Source organism: Dendropsophus ebraccatus, chromosome 2 (genome assembly GCF_027789765.1).
Source record: "Dendropsophus ebraccatus isolate aDenEbr1 chromosome 2, aDenEbr1.pat, whole genome shotgun sequence".
Lineage (NCBI taxonomy): Eukaryota > Metazoa > Chordata > Amphibia > Anura > Hylidae > Dendropsophus > Dendropsophus ebraccatus.
In genome coordinates this window covers 206500923-206521015 of record NC_091455.1, presented here as the reverse complement: position 1 = coordinate 206521015, position 20093 = coordinate 206500923, and the positions used below count along the sequence as shown (strand labels likewise).

The 20093-nt window shown below is 45.7% G+C and overlaps 1 protein-coding gene across 1 annotated transcript; it reads left to right on the top strand.

The window, feature by feature from the left end:
• Window positions 1-8250: 8250 nt before the first annotated feature.
• Window positions 8251-19858, top strand: KLHL40 (kelch like family member 40). The gene is made up of 6 exons (XM_069960588.1): window positions 8251-9540; window positions 14985-15145; window positions 15714-15821; window positions 16383-16568; window positions 17886-18032; window positions 19307-19858. The coding sequence occupies exons 1-6, from the start codon at window positions 8401-8403 to the stop codon at window positions 19416-19418; spliced, it is 1854 nt and encodes a 617-aa protein (XP_069816689.1). The 5' UTR covers window positions 8251-8400; the 3' UTR covers window positions 19419-19858.
• The last annotated feature ends 235 nt before the right edge of the window (window positions 19859-20093 follow it).

The following is a 20093-nucleotide window of genomic DNA, read 5'->3' as shown; positions in this document are numbered from 1 at the left end:
GGAGGAATCAATTATTGTGTCTCCTCAGAGGGCCGGAGCCCGGTCACCTCCATATACTGAGAGCAGGACCAACTATGTACAATGTATCAGGCTGTAGAGCTCACAGAGCATTGTCTACACTGGATACAGCTGAGAGCAGGACTAGCTATGTACAATGTATCAGTCTGGGGTCCAGGCTGTAGAGCTCACAGAGTATTGTCTACACTGGATACAGCTGAGAGCAGGACTAGCTATGTACAATGTATCAGTCTGGGGTCCAGGCTGTAGATCTCACAGAGCATTGTCTACACTGGACACAGCTGAGAGCAGGACTAGTTATGTACAATGTATCAGGCTGTAGAGCTCACAGAGCATTGTCTACACTGGATACAGCTGAGAGCAGGACCAACTATGTACAATGTATCAGGCTGTAGAGCTCACAGAGCATTGTCTACACTGGATACAGCTGAGAGCAGGACTAGCTATGTACAATGTATCAGTCTGGGGTCCAGGCTGTAGAGTTCACAGAGCATTGTCTACACTGGATACAGCTGAGAGCAGGACTAGCTATGTACAATGTATCAGTCTGGGTGCAGGCTGTAGAGCTCACAGAGCATTGTCTACACTAGATATAAGCATATAATTTCTCAGCTGAGAGCAGGACTAGCTATGTACAATGTATGAGTCTGGAGCTCACAGAGCATTGTCTACACTGGATACAGCTGAGAGCAGGACTAGCTATGTACAATGTATCACTCTGGAGTCCAGGCTGTAAAGCTCACAGAGCATTGTCTACACTGGATACAGCTGAGGGCAGGACTAGCTATGTACAATGTACCAGTCTGGGGTCCAGGCTGTAGAGCTCACAGAGCATTGTCTACACTGGAGTGTAAGGGCCCTATTACACCAAAAGATGTCCGACAGATATTTTCAGCCAAAGCCAGGAGCAGACTATAAACAGAGAACAGGTCATACAGGAAAGACTGAGATTTCTCCTCTTTTCAAATCCATTCCTGGCTTTGGCTGAGAATATCTGTCAGATAATTTGTTAGACATCTTTTGGTGTAATGGGGCCCTAAGATCAGTGCAGGTTTTCAGTTTCAGGATGTAATGGTGTCAGTCACTGACAGGAAGCAGAGATGAGGAAAAACGCAATATTTTAGAAAGTTGGTTTGTTTACTGAAATATCGATAATTAGTTTAAAATTACTTAAAGTTTGAAGGCAGAATGAGTCTGGGGTCCCTGATTTAGGTGTGGTTATTGCAGATGGTCTCAATGGAGCACTTAGTAGGAAAGCAATGGGAGCGGGTAGCAATATCTCCCACTCCCTAATCTGGACCCCACTAACCTTAAAGGGAAACAGTAGCAAACCCCCATAGAAAACCTCTCCTGCTCTGGACAGTTCCTGACATGGACACAGGTGGCAGCAGAGAGCACTGTGTCAGACTGGAGAGAATACACCACTTCCTGCAGGACATACAGCAGCTAATAAGTACAGGAGGACTGAAGACTCATAAGTACTGGAAGACTAATCCAGGGCACAATGGTGGAGATCGGCCTCCTCTTTTTTTCTATGAAGTGGAGGAGGTGAAAGAATCTTTCTGAATCTTCAATGACATCATGTCCTCCAGAGCTGCACTCACTGTTCTGCTATTGTGTAACTGCAGAATAGTGTGTGCAGCTCTGGAGGTGACTGGACTATAATATATCCATAACAGCAGAAATGTGAATGCAGCTCTGAAGGGGACTGAAGGATAAGACATGATTTACCAGCAGAATAGTGATCTAGAAGATAAGACATGATGTAACAGCAGAATAGTGAGTGCAGCTCTGGAGGATAAGACATGATGTAACAGCAGAATAGTGAGTGCAGCTCTGGAGGATAAGACATGATGTAACAGCAGAATAGTGAGTGCAGCTCTGGAGGATAAAACATGATGTAACAGCAGAATAGTGAGTGCAGCTCTGGAGGATGAGACATGATGTAGCAGCAGAATAGTGAGTGCAGCTCTGGAGGATAAGACATGATGTAACAGCAGAATAGTGAGTGCAGCTCTGGAGGATGAGACATGATGTAGCAGCAGAATAGTGAGTGCAGCTCTGAAGGATAAGACATGATGTAACAGCAGAATAGTGAGTGCAGCTCTGGAGGATGAGACATGATGTAATAGCAGAATAGTGAGTGCTGCTCTGGAGGTGGAGTATATGTTTATATATACTTGTACTGGTTATTAGGACAGTATGTACTGGAGCCTACAATGTATCTGTTGACGAGGGGGGGTGTCCTGGGTACATGGGGTGGGTGTGGGAGTGGGTGATGGAGCCCTCTATATGAGACGATTACAAAGTATTGAACACAATGTGTCCGGCCGGGGTGACAGAAGGGGGTATATATAGAGCAGAGCGGGGGCCGGGGATACAGGCCAGTGGATAAAGGTCACAAGTCGCAGCTGCCGGGAGCCCTCAGGCCGATCAGAGCCCCTGATGGGGTCAGTCTGGGGGTCCGTACACTGCCAAAGAATGGGGAACACAAAGCCGTCTATATGTTGTCTGTCCTATACCGCCATCCCCTGCTCCTCTACTGACGTCCACCATGGCACCAACACTGCCCCAACCCTCAGCTGTAATAACCCAGCAGGAAAACTGTAAATTGTACATTCATATTTAAAGGGCTTGTTCATTATATCCCTCCAGATGTCACAGAGAAGCATCATGTTATCCGGCTCAGCCAACAAACCACATTGACATTGTCCAACAAGACCCCAGAGGAGCGGATGACTGCTAATAATTCACAGTCGTATAGATTGGAGTATCTGTGGCGCCATTACCTTATAATACTGACACTTTTCAGTGGATGCAGTTTGTATTGCAGCCTGTAGATGGCGATGCTGAGTATCAGTAATAAGGACAATGTGACAGCAGAGATGGAAATACCCTGATTATTATTGATTACTGTTATTTATAAAAGGGGGGGGGGGAATTACTATCAGAGAGGCCAAGATTGTCCTGATTATAGTTATTGGTCCTGATAATGACCTTGTCCCTGATTACACTCCTGCCTTATCCTTTAGATACTACATCTGGTACTTGTAGTGCTACTTCTGGTCCTGATACCTGACTTCTCTATGAGATTGTCTGTAATTATCTGGTCTCCGATCATCTTCCTGGCCACATGTCGTATAGTTTTGGAGTCTCTATAGTCAGAGATTATGCATTCCCCCTGTGTCTCCTCTTGGTACATTGTCAGGATCTTAAAGGGGTAGTTCAGAAAAAAATATTTTAAATCAACTGGTGCAAGAAAGTTATATAGATTTCTAATTTACTTCTATTAAAAAATCTCCAGACTTCCAGTACTTATCAGCTGCTGTATGTCCTGCAGGCAGTGTTGTATTCTCTCCAGTCTGACACAGTGCTCTCTGCTGCCACCTCTGTCCATGTCAGGAATTGTGCAGAGCAGCAGAGGTTTTCTATGGGGATTTGTTACTGCTCTGGACAGTTCCTGACATGGACAGAGGTGGCAGCAGAGAGCACTGTGTCTGACTATTGGTCCTGACCCTGTGGCCTTTCCCCTGACTATGCTCCTGTCTAACCCTTTGTATAATGCACCTGGTACTTTTAGTGCTACTCTTGGTCCTGGCTATCATGTGACTTGGCTGCCATCTTATCCCTCTGCTTATTGCTGCTGATCTGCTTTCCTGTTCCTTTCATACAGCTGCATTACTGACCACACAACAGCCCAGACAGCACTACTGCCCCCAATCTGTGGCCTTAGGAATATCACTATAATACTGAGTCCGCTCCTCATAGAGAAGGTGAAGTATGAAAGCATGGATTGTGCTGCAGCGGTGTATGCAGGGTACAGACCTCCATTGCTATATCTACAGTCCCTGAATAAGGAACCACATAATGTGTATAATGGATGGCGGCATCTCTCATACTGAGACGGTGACCAGGCAGACGCTGCATGATGAATCAGGATCAGCCGCTCACTATGTGCTGTAATGGGGCTCTATGTATCACCCTGTCTGCTGGCGAGGCTGGTGAGGCTGGTAAAGGTTGGTGAGGCTGGTAAAGGTTGGTGAGGCTGGTAAAGGCTGCGAGGCTGGTAAAGGTTGGTGAGGCTGGTAAAGGCTGCTGAAACTGAGGCGGCTGGCGAGGCTGGTGAGGCTGGTAAAGGCTGCGAGGCTGGTAAAGGTTGGTGAGGCTGGTAAAGGTTGGTGAGGCTGGTAAAGACTGCTGAGACTGAGGCGGCTGGAGAGGCTGGTAAAGGGTGGTGAGGCGGTAAGGCTGGTAAATGCTGGTGAGGCTGGTAAAAACTGGTGAGGCTGGAAAAGGCTGGTGAGGCTGGTTAAGGTGGAGAGGCTGGAGAGACTGGTAAAGTCTAGTGAGGCTGACGAGGCTTGTTAGGCTGGCAAGGCTGGTAAAAGTAGTGAGGCTGGAGAGACTAGTGAGGCTGGTGAGGCTGGTAAAGGCTGGTGAAACTGGCAAGGATGTTGATGTTGGTGAGGCTGGAGATGCTGGTAAAGGCTTGTAAGGCTGTTAAGGCTGGCGAGGCTGGTAAAGTCTAGTGAAGCTGCCAAGGCTTGTGATGCTAAAGAGGTTGGTAAAGGCTGGTAAGGCTGGCAAGGCCGGTAAAGTCTAGTGAGGCTGGCAAGACTTGTGATGCTGGGAAGGCTGGCGAGGGTGGCGAGGCTGGTGAGGGTGGTGAGGCTGGTAAAGGCTGTGAGGGTGGTGAGGCTGGTGAGGGTGGCGAGGCTGGTGAGGGTGGTGAGGCTGGTAAAGGCTGTGAGGGTGGTGAGGCTGGTGAGGGTGGTGAGGCTGGTAAAGGCTGTGAGGGTGGTGAGGCTGGTGAGGGTGGTGAGGGTGGCTCCTGGCACTTGTAACCTGAGCACCTACTGTACTGATCACCACTCCCCGGGCTGATCAACCATCTAAGAATAGACAGCAGCTGAACATAGCAGAAGCCTGAGAGAGAGGAATATAGATAGAAGATCCCCGGAGAGAACAGAGATCATCAGACATCTCCACCCAGAGAACAGATAGGAACGAGGAGAACACAATGTTACCCCCTGCAGGGGCAAATACAGGATTCCTAAAGAGAGGAGGTGTCATCAAACCTATAGGTGCCCCTATTATATACACGACTCAGGACCTTCTATATCACCTATATCCCTGGTGGGAGGGAGTAGTGCAAGAGAAATGGAGTTTACTGCTAGAAAGGGGCAACATTCTTTACAGCATTGAAGTGATACAGAGAAGCGAATCTCCTACACTACACAGAGCTAACAATGTCATGAAGTCACTTCAGGCTGGGGCTTACATCAGGGGACAGGACTGTGCAGGTCTCTTTATAGCTGTAACCCCAGATAAATGCAGAAAATGCTGCACTTATGTGCCCATATATGCCCTGCTCATTCTTCCCTGCAGTCTCTGTCCCTTGTGTTTCCCATCCTCTCCATTCCTGCTATAATGTGCCTGCACTCACACTCAGCTATACACACTGCTGCTATAATGTGCCTGCACTCACACTGAGATTTACACACTGCTGCTATAATGTGCTTGCACTCACACTGAGCTTTACACACTGCTGCTATAATGTGCCTGCACTCACACTGAGCTTTACACACTGCTGCTATAATGTGCCTGCACTTACACTCAGCTATACACACTACTGTATAGAAAAGTCTCTGTAACTGTCCTCCTGCACAGCTCTGTGATTCTCACTTCCTGATTGGTCCATGCTGAACACACACCCCTTTCCCATTGCTGTCATGTGACCACACAGACCTCTGACAGCAGCCCTGCTTCTCTATTCTAGCCTGTTGTACTACACTACTGCATTATGGGGATCTGCAGTTCCATCCTGTATCTACAAACTGCTGCTGTGTTATCAGGTTTATGCAGTTACTATACATTATACACCACATGCTGCTATACTGTACAGTAACTTATATATCACATATCCAGCTGCTGTGTTATCAGGGTTATACAGTTACTATACATTATATACCGCATGCTGATTGCTATACTGTACAGTAACTTATATATCACATATCCAGCTGCTGTGTTATCAGGGTTATGCAGTTACTATACATTATATACCACATGCTGCTATACTGTACAGTAACTTATATATCACATATCCAGCTGCTGTGTTATCAGTGTTATACAGTTACTATACATTATACACCACATGCTGCTATACTGTACAGTAACTTATATATCACATATCCAGCTGCTGCTGTGTTATCAGGGTTATACAGTTACTATACATTATATACCACATGCTGCTATACTGTACAGTAACTTATATATCACATATCCAGCTGCTGTGTTATCAGGGTTATACAGTTACTATACATTATATACCGCATGCTGATTGCTATACTGTACAGTAACTTATATATCACATATCCAGCTGCTGTGTTATCAGGGTTATGCAGTTACTATACATTATATACCACATGCTGCTATACTGTACAGTAACTTATATATCACATATCCAGCTGCTGTGTTATCAGGGTTATGCAGTTACTATACATTATACACCACATGCTGATTGCTATACTGTACAGTAACTTATATATCACATATCCAGCTGCTGCTGTGTTATCAGGGTTATACAGTTACTATACATTATATACCACATGCTGCTATACTGTACAGTAACTTATATATCACATATCCAGCTGCTGTGTTATCAGGGTTATACAGTTACTATACATTATATACCACATGCTGCTATACTGTACAGTAACTTATATATCACATATCCAGCTGCTGTGTTATCAGGGTTATGCAGTTACTATACATTATACACCACATGCTGATTGCTATACTGTACAGTAACTTATATATCACATATCCAGCTGCTGCTGTGTTATCAGGGTTATACAGTTACTATACATTATACACCACATGCTGCTATACTGTACAGTAACTTATATATCACATATCCAGCTGCTGTGTTATCAGGGTTATGCAGTTACTATACATTATACACCACATGCTGATTGCTATACTGTACAGTAACTTATATATCACATATCCAGCTGCTGCTGTATTATCAGGGTTATACAGTTACTATACATTATACACCACATGCTGCTATACTGTACAGTAACTTATATATCACATATCCAGCTGCTGTGTTATCAGGGTTATACAGTTACTATACATTATACACCACATGCTGCTATACTGTACAGTAACTTATATATCACATATCCAGCTGCTGCAGTGTTATCAGGGTTATACAGTTACTATACATTATACACCACATGCTGCTATACTGTACAGTAACTTATATATCACATATCCAGCTGCTGTGTTATCAGGGTTATACAGTTACTATACATTATATACCACATGCTGTTTGCTATACTGTACAGTAACTTATATATCACATATTCAGCGGTTTCTGAATGTTTGTTTCATCTGTTCTACATGTCACTCAAAATAAAAAAATCATTATTTTTGGGGTGTGAAACCAATTGTCTGCATATCAGTGATTTCTTATGGGAAAATTTGCTTTGGTATAAGAGTAGATTTGGTTTACAAGCACGGTCCCGGAACGAATTATACTCATAATCCAAGGCACCACTCTATATATTTTTTTTGTGAACTACCCCTTTAAGATCCTGACAATGTACCAAGATTAGAAACGGGCAATGCATAATCTCTGACTATACAACGATATTCACTTGAGTGGAGATGAGCTGTAATACCAGACCTGGCCTATGGACAGATGTAGCGCTGTAACTTTGAAAACTACTTTAACAACTTGTATCACCTACAACTCTGTATCCGTGTTTTCCAGGCGGCCCTAGGGCTGCATCCATCTTCTTCAGGCTGCAGGAATTAAATTCCAAGTGATCAGGTTCATGCAAACCCCAATTTAGTCTAAGTTTGCTCATCTCTCTATATATATATATCCACTCACCATGCGATAAGTAATATAACATGACTTCATTACACTGGACATTACATTAGTGAGTGCACAGAGTCTTTATAGATATTGATTCAGGAATACGGATGTGACTCCATGATTCACTTCATCATGAAAAGTCGTCTCAGTTTTTCTTGGTAAGAAGGAACTCGGAGTGGTTGTAGTCCTTGAATGATGAGTCACGCTTGGACAGTCTCATCCCGGACCCCCACAGACAGCTGTCCCTCCACTCGTCCAATGTGTCACGTCAAGATGGCGATCAGGTTACACTCAGGATCCCTCTGCTTTGTAATGTTGATACTATATATAGGTAGCAGCTGATGAACTCAGTCAGCTGTAATAGCAAGGTTCTCAAATACTGGGTGGTGGTGCTTCAGGTCGTGAGGGAGAACGTCTTCTGAGTCTCATTCACAATAGAAGAAAGCCCCGTCAGACCAGGTTCGGTGGTCAACGTGGAAGATCTAGGTCTCAAAATGACGCTTCCCGTACAACAGAGCGAAGAGCAGAGACTGTACCAGCAAACGTTACTTCAAGATGGTCTGAAGGATATGCTGGACCACAACAAGTTCATAGACTGCATCTTAAAGATCAAGGGAAAGGAATTTCCATGCCACCGTCTGGTCCTGGCGGCCTGCAGCCCTTACTTCCGGGCCATGTTCCTCTCAGACTTAGAAGAGAGTAGGAAAAAGGAAATTGACTTGGAAGATGTGGATCCCGATGTGATGGGGAAGATTCTTCATTACATCTACACTTCCGAGATCGAGATTACGGAGAAAAATGTTCAGGATATCTTCTCCGTGGCCAACATGTTCCAGATCCCATCCATATTCACAGTGTGCGTCTCGTTCCTCCAGAAGAAGTTGTGTCTAAGTAACTGCCTGGCCATCTTCCGATTGGGTCTCATGTTGGATTGTCCTCGCTTGGCCGTCTCCGCTAGAGACTTCTTATGTGACCGCTTCAACCTGATCACCAGAGACGAGGAGTTTTACCAGTTGTCCCCCGATGAACTCATTGCCATCATCTCCAGCGACTCCCTGAACGTTGAGAAGGAGGAGGACGTCTTTGAGGTGGTCATGAAGTGGGCTGCCAAGGAGAAAGAGACCCGCGTCAAGGCTCTACCAGTCGTCTTCGAAAGTATCCGCTTCCGTCTTATACCTCAGGACTACATCAAGAACAAAGTAGAAAAACATGAGTTGGTTAAGTCTAGTTCTGAAGTCTTAAAGAAGCTTCAGATGGTCAAGGAGGCCGAAGCCGGCAAACTACCAGTGGTCAAGAAGAAGACACCTAAAAAGTCTGGACAGGACAAAGATGGAGAGAAGGTAGTCAATGGAAATGTTGGGGATGAAGAAGAGGATGAAGAAGCTCTTCCCGGAATCCTGAACGATACATTGAGATTTGGGATGTTCTTAAAGGACCTGATCTTTATGATTAGCGACACTGGGGCAGTGGCTTACGATCCAGTCGCCAATGAATGCTTCTTCGCTTCTTTGTCGGCTCAGATCCCCAAAAATCACATCAGCCTGGTAACAAAGGAGAACCAGATCTTTGTGGCCGGTGGACTCTACTACAACGAGGACAACAAAGACGATCCACTGAGTTCTTACTTCTTACAGGTAAAGACGATCCACTGAGTTCTTACAGGTGACCCCATAGATACTATCCTCCATGTTCTGTAGATAAATATGACCATTGAGGTCATAGACATGTGTCATTCCAGCAATCCAGCCAAGATGTAGAGATTGGAAAGATGATTTTCCCATGTGTGGGGTGGAGCCAGAATAATTATCTGGAGGAAGATAGAAGATTGTCGGCACAAAAGACCCCATGATCCAACCAGCATTGAACATTGACCAATAATATTCTCTATATTATGGGAGGTGAGATCAATATTGATGATCTAAACCTGTTAATCTGCCCAATCACAGTGGACGAGACGTCTCCACCATGTGCAGTAAGAGAATTTATACCAGTCTGTAAAACCTGATATTCCAAGTTCTTTAGTAGAGTATAGGGACACAAAGCTGGTATCTCCAGAATGTGCTCTCCCATCCCCCCCTCCCTCTCTCCCTCTCTCTCTCTCTCTCTCTCTCTCTCTCTCTCTCTCTCTCTCTCTCTCTATATATATATATATACATATATATATGTGTCTTCTAATATATAAGAGCCCACAGCATGCTGATATAACCTGGGTATCTTCAGTATATAATTATATATGTACAGCTGGTATACCCTGGGTATCTCCTGTATATAATTTTATATGTATAGCTGGTATAACCTGGGGATCTCCTGTATATAATTATATATGTACAGCTGGTATAACCTGGGGATCTCCTGTATATAATTATATATGTACAGCCGGTATAACCTGGGTATCTCCTGTATATAATTATATATGTACAGCCGGTATAACCTGGGTATCTCCTGTATATAAGTATATATGTACAGCTGGTATAACCTGGGTATCTCCTGTATATAATTATATATGTACAGCAGGTATAACTTGGGTATCTCCTGTATATAAGTATATATGTACAGCCGGTATAACCTGGGTATCTCCTGTATATAATTATATATGTACAGCCGGTATAACCTGGGTATCTCCTGTATATAATTATATATGTACAGCCGGTATAACCTGGGTATCTCCTGTATATAATTATATATGTACAGCAGGTATAACTTGGGTATCTCCTGTATATAAGTATATATGTACAGCTGGTTATACATCCTCTGTATATAGTGATACTAGGGCTGGGCGATTAATCGAATTAATTCGATTAATTCGCCCAGAAGGTTAGAATCGATTTGATTTTTTGTGAAAATCGTAAATTCGATTTTCACAAAAAATCATTGCGGGCAGAGAAGGGCAGAGAAGCGCGGAGAGTCAGTCGGGCGGGCGGACGGGAGGTGCAGGTGCCGGGCGGGAGATGGAGGGCGGGCAGCACTGCGTGGAGGTGCCGGCCGGGCATGAGGTGCAGGTTACGGCCGGCGGGAAGTGAGGGGGCGGCGCTGCGTGGAGGTGCCGGGCGGGCGGGAAGTGCGGCGAGGTGCAGGTCGGTCGGCAGTCCCCCAGAGCCGCGACCGACCTTCCCCAGCTGTACACATAGCGTTCCGTTCCCCTACCGGCCACACATGCAGGTCCCGGTCTCTGCAGGAGGCTGCAGGGACTGTAGTGGTGATAGCGTCGCTGCCATTACTGGAGCTGTACAGCAGGATCTTCACCCCTGATCCCGCTGTACAGCTCCAGTAATGGCAGCGACGCTATCACCACTACAGTCCCTGCAGCCTCCTGCAGAGACCGGGACCTGCATGTGTGGCCGGGGTGAGGGGAGGAGGGCTATGTGTACTCCTTTTTCCAATCATTCCCAGCTGCCCCAGCCCCCCTCCATCTCCCCCAGTCGCCCTCCATCTCCCCCAGTCGCCCTCCATCACCCCCAGTCGCCCTCCATCACCCCCAGTCCCCCTTCAGTCACCCCCAGTCCCCCTTCAGTCACCCCCAGTCGCCCTCCATCTCCCCCAGTCGCCCTCCATCTCCCCCAGTCGCCCTCCATCACCCCCAGTCACCCCCAGTCGCCCTCCATCACCCCCAGTCCCCCTTCAGTCACCCCCAGTCGCCCTCCATCACCCCCAGTCCCCCTTCAGTCACCCCCAGTCCCCCTCCATCACCCCCAGTCGCCCTCCATCACCCCCAGTCCCCCTTCAGTCACCCCCAGTCGCCCTCCATCACCCCCAGTCCCCCTTCAGTCACCCCCAGTCGCCCTCCATCACCCCCAGTCCCCCTTCAGTCACCCCCAGTCCCCCTCCATCACCCCCAGTCCCCCTCCATCACCCCCAGTCGCCCTCCATCACCCCCAGTTCCCCTCCATCTCCCCCAGTCGCCCTCCATCTCCCCCAGTCGCCCTCCATCACCCCCAGTCGCCCTCCATCACCCCCAGTCCCCCTTCAGTCACCCCCAGTCGCCCTCCATCACCCCCAGTCCCCCTTCAGTCACCCCCAGTCGCCCTCCATCTCCCCCAGTCGCCCTCCATCTCCTCCAGTCGCCCTCCATCACCCCCAGTCACCCCCAGTCGCCCTCCATCACCCCCAGTCCCCCTTCAGTCACCCCCAGTCGCCCTCCATCACCCCCAGTCCCCCTTCAGTCACCCCCAGTCGCCCTCCATCACCCCCAGTCGCCCTCCATCACCCCCAGTCCCCCTCCATCACCCCCAGTCGCCCTCCATCACCCCCAGTCCCCCTTCAGTCACCCCCAGTCCCCCTCCATCACCCCCAGTCGCCCTCCATCACCCCCAGTCCCCCTTCAGTCACCCTCCATCACCCCCACTCCTCCTTCAGTCGCCCTCCATCACCCCCACTCCTTCAGTCACCCCCAGTCGCCCTCCATCACCCCCACTCCTCCTTCAGTCACCCCCAGTCGCCCTCCATCACCCCCACTCCTCCTTCAGTCGCCCTCCGTCACCCCCAGTCGCCCTCCGTCACCCCCAGTCACCCCCAGTCGCCCTCCATCCCCCCCTAGCTGCCCATCTATACCTGTACTACTACAGCCCTCATCTATACCTGTACTACCACACCCCTCATCTATACCTGTACTACCACACCCCTCATCTATACCTGTACTACCACACCCCTCATCTATACCTGTACTACCACACCCCTCATCTATATCTGTACTACTACTACACCCCTCATCTATACCTGTACTACTACTACACCCCTCATCTATACCTGTACTACTACTACACCCCTCATCTATACCTGTACTACTACTACACCCCTCATCTATACCTGTACTACTACTACTACACCCCTCATCTATACCTGTACTACTACTACACCCCTCATCTATACCTGTACTACTACTACACCCCTCATCTATACCTGTACTACTACTACACCCCTCATCTTTACCTGTACTACCACACCCCTCATCTTTACCTGTACTACCACACCCCTCATCTATACCTGTACTACTACAGCCCTCATCTGTACCTGTACTACTACACCCCTCATCTTTACCTGTACTACCACACCCCTCATCTATACCTGTACTACTACAGCCCTCATATGTACCTGTACTACTACACCCCTCATCGTTACCTGTACTACTACTACTACACCCCTTATCCACTATACCTCCACTACTAAACACACAAAGAAGATCTCCTATACTATATGGGGGCCCAGAATGGCACAAAGGGGTCTTGTCTACTACAGGGGAGCACTGTTACAGTGAGAAGCAATACAGTTGTCTCAAATGTCATTAAAATAGTATCTGATGCTGCAAGGACAAAACTATTCTGTTTATTTAGCAAAAAGGAAAAAAAATCGAGATTTAAATCGAGAATCATCCAAAATTTTAAAAAAATCGAGATTTTATTTTTTGGCCATATCGCCCAGCTCTAAGTGATACATATATTATATAGTATTACTCCTGGAGATCAGACCTGGAGATGGTGTTTAGGATGTTTAGGGTGGGGGGGGGGGGGGGGTTCGCTTCCAGCTCTTGTGTTATAGGTGATTGGTTGCTATTAGTAAATGCTTAGTCAGCATAGTGAGGCGGGGGGAGTCGGGACTCTCAGCAGTATTCTGGCTCTTTGCCCTGATGCCTCCTCTCATCGCATTTAAAGGACCCATTCAGCTTTTCAGCAGGGCGGGTGGGGGTGCAGGTGTTGCAGGACATGGTGCGACCTTCTGCAACAGCTGAAATGTGGGCCAGGTATGGGGACGGCTCCCAGCACATGGGCGGCTACTAAACCACTGCAGTACTGATCCAGAGAATGGGATGAAAGGGTTAACTAACAGGGATCAGTGCCAGTGCAATATAGCAGGATACATGCTGAACTACTGAGATACTGGAGGGAGAAACCCTGAGCGATAGGATCTCTGTAACCAGGAGGATACCGCCACAAACCGGGGAATCAGCAGAGCCGACAAAACCAACCGAACCGCTCACAAATAAAATATCACATAAGCTACATGCCTGGAACCCTGCTATCGATATAAACATGATAAAAAACACTGTATACAGCCACCACTAGGGGGAGCATGGGAGATAACCGCATACTGTGATACCATTGTATCCAGTGTATATACTGTATACAAAAAAGTTCTAGAGCATCCAGACCCACCCCATACTGGTGACTAGTGTATATATATTTATTCTTGTTCTTAGGGGGCTAGACCCTGAAATGCTTCTCACAGGGCCGCTGCTTAGTTGACCAGGCTGTGTGTTTCGGGTCATTGTCATGAGGGAAGACCCGGCCACCACCCATCTTCACTGCTCTTACTAAGGGAAAGGAGACTGTTGGCCAAAATCTTGGCTACATGGCCCCATCCATCCTCCCTTCAATACGGTGCAGTCATCCAGTCCTCTTTGCAGAAAAGCCCCCCCACAGTATGATGCCCCCACCCCCCATGCTTCATGGTTGGGACTGTCTTAGAATTGTATTCATCCTTCTTCTTCCTCCAAACATGGCAAGTGGGGTTGATGCCAAACAGTCCTATTGGTCTTATCTGACCACATGTCCTTCTCCCATGCCTCCTCTGGATCATCCACATGGTCATTGGTGACATCACACGGGCTCGGACATGTGCTGGTGTGAGCAGGTGGACCGTGTGTCCCTGCAGGACTATAGTCCATAACAGCATACTGTGTTGCTAATGGTTATCTATGAGGCTGTGGTCCCAGCTCTCCTCAGGTCATTGACCAGGTCCTCTCGTGTAGTTCTGGGCTGATTCCTGACCTTTTTCAGAATTATCCTTACCTCACAAGACAAGAGCTTGTATGGGGCCCCAAACCCAGTAAGATTCCATCTTCCATCTTCTAATAATTGCTCCAACAGTTGTCACTTTCTCATCAAGCTGCTTGCCTATTGTCCTGTAGCCCATCCCAGCCTTGTGCGGGTCTACAATTTTGTCCCTTGCGTCCTTTCCAGTCTTTGTAAGTGGCAAAAGTTGCAAAATCAGCCGCATATCCAATACTTATTCCCCCACTGTATATCCTTGCGCATGCATAGTGAATGGAGCTTCATCTTCACGTCTTCATGTCTCTATTCTATAGTTTGATCATCTGGATTCTGAATGGTTGGGGATGCCGCCCGTCCCATCTGCCCGCTGTCTCTTTGGTTTTGGAGAGGCTGAAAACTCTATCTACCTGATTGGAGGGAAGGAGCTGAAGGAAGGAGAACAGACGCTGGATTCAGTCTTGTGTTACGACAGACCGTGAGTTCTCAGATTTATTTATGGGGGGGGGGGAGCAGTGTATATATATATATATATATATATATATATATATATATTTAGACTGGACAGAGTAATAGGATTCAGTTGGACCATGGCCTATAGGCAAATCATATTTGGCCATCACTATAATGTTATTTCCTCACCATATATTCCATCTCATCACTATGTTTCTGGATGGCAGAGGGGTGACTACTGTAGCAGGGGAGTCTATGTATCTATATGGTTCTCTCACTGCATGCACCATGGTATATACTTATTATATTACGTAGCCTTTGTGTATACATCGGAGACATCTATCACGTATAGATCAGGAAAATCCTAAAGACCTTGGCATGTAATTTGATCCGTGAAGCCTTGTCCAGGGCTATGGCTGCTCGCTGTATACAGTAACACTAGAAAAAGTGACACCTACTGGTGGTGGGGAGGAACTGCATGGCGGAAAAAATGCTCAAAAGTAGAACCAAGTGATTCTAAATAAATAAATCTGCAATGTACAATAGATGAGACTTCATGCAGTATAATCATACTTTGCTTTTCTCTTTGTCAGGTCATTTAAATGGGGCGAGTCCGACCCTTTACCCTACCAAGTGTACGGCCATGCTGTGGTTTCACATGAGAACCTGGTGTACGTTATTGGAGGGAAAGACGCCGACAAGTGAGTAGGATATATTGCCGATCCAGATACATGTATGTGTGTATATATGCATTGCTCTATGGGGCTGTATGAATTCTATGTGAAGCATCTTATAGCCAGGCCGAGCTATTATTGTGTTATACCTATTGTAGAGCAAGACTGGTATTCGCTCTCTGGTATTAAAAAGGAACTCAGATTTTTTTTTTTCTTTAGAATCAACAGATGTGAGAAAGTTATACAGATTTGTAGTTCACTTCTATTTAAAAATCTCCAGTCTTCCAGTACTTATCAGCCGCTGTATGTCCTGCAGGAAGTGGTGTATTCTTTCCAGTCTGACACAGTGCTCTCTGCTGCCACCTCTGTCCATGTCAGGGACTGTCCAGAGCAGCAGCAAATCCCCATAGAAAACCTCTCCTGCTCTGGACAGTTCCTGACATGGACAGAGGTGGCAGCAGAGAGCACTGTGTCAGACTGGAAAGACAGGACAGCCAATGTTTATACTGGGGGTTTATTATATTACATGCCCCTGTGGCCTATTGATGTTATTGTGATGTTTTACGCTTTGTTTATTCTTCTTGGTAGGAAATGCCTGAACCGCCTGTGTGTTTACAACCCTAAGAAGTTTGAGTGGAAGGATCTGGCCCCTATGAAGACGGCTCGGTCACTGTTTGGGGCCACACTTCACAATGGGAAAATCTACGTAGCGGCAGGAGTAACAGACACCGGCCTGACGGCCACCATGGAGGTCTATGATACCAAGGCCAACAAGTGAGTAACATACGGCCCCAGCGTTCATGGACGTCACCCCCACCTCATACACCAATCATACCGCCCCAATGATGAGTGCAATGACTTCATTTAATAATCTTGGAATGTATGGTAGGGAAAGAGTTAATACTACTGGAGTGATGAGTAATACCAACATTCCTGGTGATCTAGGCCAGTAAGGATCAATATCAGAATCCCTGGTGGTCTAGGGCAGAAAGGCATCAATAGCCAAATCTATAGCAGTAAGGTGGAATTGTCAGTACAGCATCCATGGTGAATGGCAGCATCTAGGGCAGTAAGGAGTCAATAGCAGCCTCCCTGGTGGTCAAATGTAGTAAGGAGTCAATAACAGCATCCCTGGTGGTCAAGGGTAGTATGGAGTCAATAACAGCATCCCTGGTGGTCAAATGTAGTAAGGAGTCAATAGCAGCATCCCTGGTGGTCTAGGGTAGTAAGGAGTCAATAGCAGCATCCCTGGTGGTCTAGGGTAGTAAGGAGTCAATAGCAGCAATCCTGGTGGTCTAGGGTAGTAAGGAGTCAATAGCAGCATCCCTGGTGGTCAAGTGTAGTAAGGAGTCAATAACAGCATCCCTGGTGGTCAAATGTAGTAAGGAGTCAATAGCAGCATCCCTGGTGGTCAAATGTAGTAAGGAGTAAATAGCAGCATCCCTGGTGGTCTAGGGTAGTAAGGAGTCAATGAGTCAATAGCAGCATCCCTGGTGGTCAAATGTAGTAAGGAGTCAATAGCAGCATCCCTGGTGGTCAAATGTAGTAAGGAGTCAATAGCAGCATCCTTGGTGGTCAAGTGTAGTAAGGAGTCAATAGCAGCATCCCTGGTGGTCTAGGGTAGTGCGGAGTCAATAGCAGCATCCCTGGTGGTCTAGGGTAGTACTGAGTCAATAGCAGCATCCCTGGTGGTCTAGGGCAGTACGGAGTCAATAGCAGCATCCCTGGTGGTCTAGGGCATTAAGTGGTTAATAACAGCATCCCTGGTGGTAAGGAGGTGGTAAGTGTAGTAAGAAGTCACCATCATTATCAATGTTTACAAATATCCTCCAGTATTTAAGGCAGAGAAGATGCAGATATTGATGTGGATGGTGATTTGGATCCACACCCGATGTCCTTGACCTTTGAGTGTGTCGCTAGTGCAGCCTCAATCATTTGGGGAGGGGATTTAACATTTTTTACACCAGAAAACTGGTCTTAAAAAAAATAAATAAATTACGATACTCTCCATTTTTCAGCAAATAAGCAAATGCACAAATACCATTGATAGCGCAGAATATTAGTGACAATGATTCTTTTCTTCTATCACAGATGGGAAGATTTCACCGAGTTCCCACAAGAGAGAAGCTCCCTCAGTCTGGTCAGTATGGACGGGACATTATACGCCATCGGGGGCTTCGCTACAGTGGAGAATGAGAATGAAGAACTGGTGCCGACAGAACTCAATGATATATGGAGGTGAGAGAATAAGCTAAACAGCTGCTATAACATAAGCATTTCATCTATATAGTGATATGGAGCATGCTGGTATAACCCGGGTATCTCTTGTATATAATTATATATGTACAGCTGGTATAACCTGTGTATCTTCTGTATATAATTATATATGTACAGCTGGTATAACCTGGGTATCTCCTGTATATAATTATATATGTACAGCTGGTATAACCTGGGGATCTCCTGTATATAATTATATATGTACAGCTGGTATAACCTGGGGATCTCCTGTATATAATTATATATGTACAGCTGGTATAAACTGGGTATCTCCTGTATATAATTATATATGTACAGCTGGTATAACCTGGGGATCTCCTGTATATAATGATATATGTACAGCTGGTATAACCTGGGGATCTCCTGTCTATTATTATTATATATGTACAGCTGGTATAACCTGGGGATCTCCTGTCTATTAATATTATATATGTACAGCTGGTATAACCTGGGGATCTCCTGTATATAATGATATATGTACAGCTGGTATAACCTGGGTATCTCCTGTATATAATTATATATGTACAGCTGGTATAACCTGGGTACCTCCTGTATATAATTATATATGTACAGCTGGTATAACCTGGGGATCTCCTGTATATAATTATATATGTACAGGTGGTATAACCTGGGTATCTCTTGTATATAATTATTTATGTACAACTGGTATAACCTGGGGATCTCCTGTATATAATTATATATGTACAGCTGGTATAACCTGGGTATATCCTGTATATAATTACATATGTACAGCTGGTATTACCTGGGTATATCCTGTATATAATTATATATGTACAGCTGGTATAACCTGGGGATCTCCTGTATATAATTATATATGTACAGCTGGTAGAACCTGGGTATATATTGTATATAATTATATATGTACAGCTGGTATAACCTGGGGATCTCCTGTATATAATTATATATGTACAGCTGGTATAACCTGGGTATCTCCTGTATATAATTATATATGTACAGCTGGTATAACCTGGGTATATCCTGTATATAATTACATATGTACAGCTGGTATAACCTGGGTATATCCTGTATATAATTATATATGTACAGCTGGTAAAATCTGGGTATATCCTGTATATAATAATATATGTACAGCTGGTATAACCTGGGTATCTCTTGTATATAATTATTTATGTACAGCTGGTATAACCTGGGGATTTCCTGTATATAATTATATTTTTACAGCTGGTATAACCTGGGTATCTTCTAATTTTTAGATACAACGAAGATGAGAAGAAATGGGAAGGAATTCTCAGAGAGATCCGCTATGCCTCCGGAGCAACGTTCCTCTCTGCTCGTCTTAATATTCTCCGATTAACAAAGATGTAAATCCAGGAAAGGGCAGAAGCTGGGATGTGGCGTCTTAGATGACACGTGGTATGAATACATGGCGGGTTATGCAGTGAACCAAAGTTTTATCAATAGAGGAATGAAAGTGAATAGGATCGGACATTTAAAGGGACAGAAGTCTATACCTGCTATACAGTTCGGTATTTTCCAGAATGTGCTATATATACTCTACAGAAGGACTATATATGAATGGGTCACATGTACGAATCACCATAGATTGTTGGGATCAATCCGGAAGTCCACACTTTATATTAGACTCTTCCATCCGGCTCCATGTAGTCAGTGTTAAAGTGTCCGGAATGTTCTAGAATAAGATGGAACCCTGGACAATACATGATCTTCCTTTTTTTGCCACTGTATTTATCATGAATAACATTTCTACTAAAACAATTGTGCAGTTTTCTAATACCAGTTTGGGGGGGGGGGGTATAGAATTTTGATAGAAAATTTTCTTCAAAAGAAATTAAAATGCTAAAAATTGTCAAGAGGCCTTGTTGTTCTTCAGTTTATGTCCTTGACTAGAAGGGGCAGTATGATAGCTGTTGGCAAAGGCAAAGTGTAGACCAAGGACGGGAAACCTTTGGCCCTCCAACTGTTGGAAAACTACAATTCAAATTGTTGTTTTTCAACAGTTAAAGGGGCAAAGGTTTCCCA

Coding starts and splice junctions, on each gene's coding strand:
- KLHL40 (XM_069960588.1), top strand. CDS start 8,401: ATGACGCTTCCCGTACAACAGAGCGAAGAGCAGAGACTGTACCAGCAA. Junction 9,541..14,984: donor TGAGTTCTTACTTCTTACAG/GTAAAGACGATC, acceptor TCTATTCTATAG/TTTGATCATCTGGATTCTGA. Junction 18,033..19,306: donor GAACTCAATGATATATGGAG/GTGAGAGAATAA, acceptor TCTAATTTTTAG/ATACAACGAAGATGAGAAGA.